Below are 814 nucleotides of genomic sequence, written 5' to 3'. Positions count from 1 at the left end.
CTGTGATGTTGGGTGATCCTTCATGGGGTCCACTTTTGCCACTGACAGCAGCTAACCTACCCATCCTGCAAAACAGAGAAGCCACCATGGACGTGACTTCATGCCTGTACCATGACGTGTTTGAAGCTGAACAGCTTCCACAGCTCACCGACTGCTGCTGCTGCTCCGTGGACTCCATGTGGTGAGTTTCTGCACATAGCTATGTCACTGATGTTCGCGCACGGCCTCATTGCCCGGTACTGAAAGAACTTCCGCATGACAGCGTAGCTCTTCCGGTGTGGCGTGTGCCTAGCTGCATAGCTCAAAGCTTCTGCCCAATGGCGCCTCAGGTTTGAAGGCTTGGAGCGCTTTGGTGTACAGTTTACATTGGATAAGAAACTGTCAGAAGGCAGTGAGAAGTGTTGCCTTCACCTCCACCGCATCTCAAAGTAGCGAAAATATTTACATCAGTATCGGTCACCGCATGCAAACTTACTCAGCACCAAGGCCGGCGATGGGGAATCGGGCCACGAGAAGCATGTCCTACCTGAGTTCTCACATTGCTGTGGGCAATGATGACGGCCGGCACTCCGACAGGCAGAGCTGCCGCGTGTCCATATCAACGGTGTCTGTGGTCATGGCTTTGAAGGCCATCTGCTGAGCGCCTCACGGCCCTCGGGACATTGTCACCATTTGCAACGCATGCTTGCACCTGTTCTTGCCAGGCCTTTTCTGGCATTGGCGTGGCCTGGGTCATTTCCTGGGTGGTTTGTAAATGTGTCTCCAGCATTTGAAAATCTGGCGCCAGCGCACTGTCTACTTGGGACTTCTGACA

General features: G+C 53.6%; 1 protein-coding gene across 1 annotated transcript; it reads left to right on the top strand.

Moving 5' to 3' along the window:
• The first annotated feature begins 75 nt into the window (after positions 1-75).
• Positions 76-814, top strand: LOC142355897 (uncharacterized). The gene is made up of 2 exons (XM_075407917.1): positions 76-181; positions 330-814. The coding sequence occupies exons 1-2, from the start codon at positions 112-114 to the stop codon at positions 638-640; spliced, it is 381 nt and encodes a 126-aa protein (XP_075264032.1). The 5' UTR covers positions 76-111; the 3' UTR covers positions 641-814.

Source organism: Convolutriloba macropyga, unplaced genomic scaffold, assembly GCF_964194025.1.
Source record: "Convolutriloba macropyga unplaced genomic scaffold, txConMacr16.3 SCAFFOLD_5165, whole genome shotgun sequence".
Taxonomy (NCBI): Eukaryota; Metazoa; Xenacoelomorpha; order Acoela; family Convolutidae; genus Convolutriloba; species Convolutriloba macropyga.
The sequence above is the reverse complement of the archived record's forward strand: the minus strand, read 5'-3'. Positions and strand labels throughout refer to the sequence as shown.

Excerpts from the sequence above, each read along its gene's own strand:
- LOC142355897 (XM_075407917.1), top strand. The coding sequence starts at position 112 with ATGACGTGTTTGAAGCTGAACAGCTTCCACAGCTCACCGACTGCTGCT. Across the intron at positions 182-329 it reads TGCTCCGTGGACTCCATGTG|GTTTGAAGGCTTGGAGCGCT; the intron begins GTGAGTTTCTGC and ends ATGGCGCCTCAG.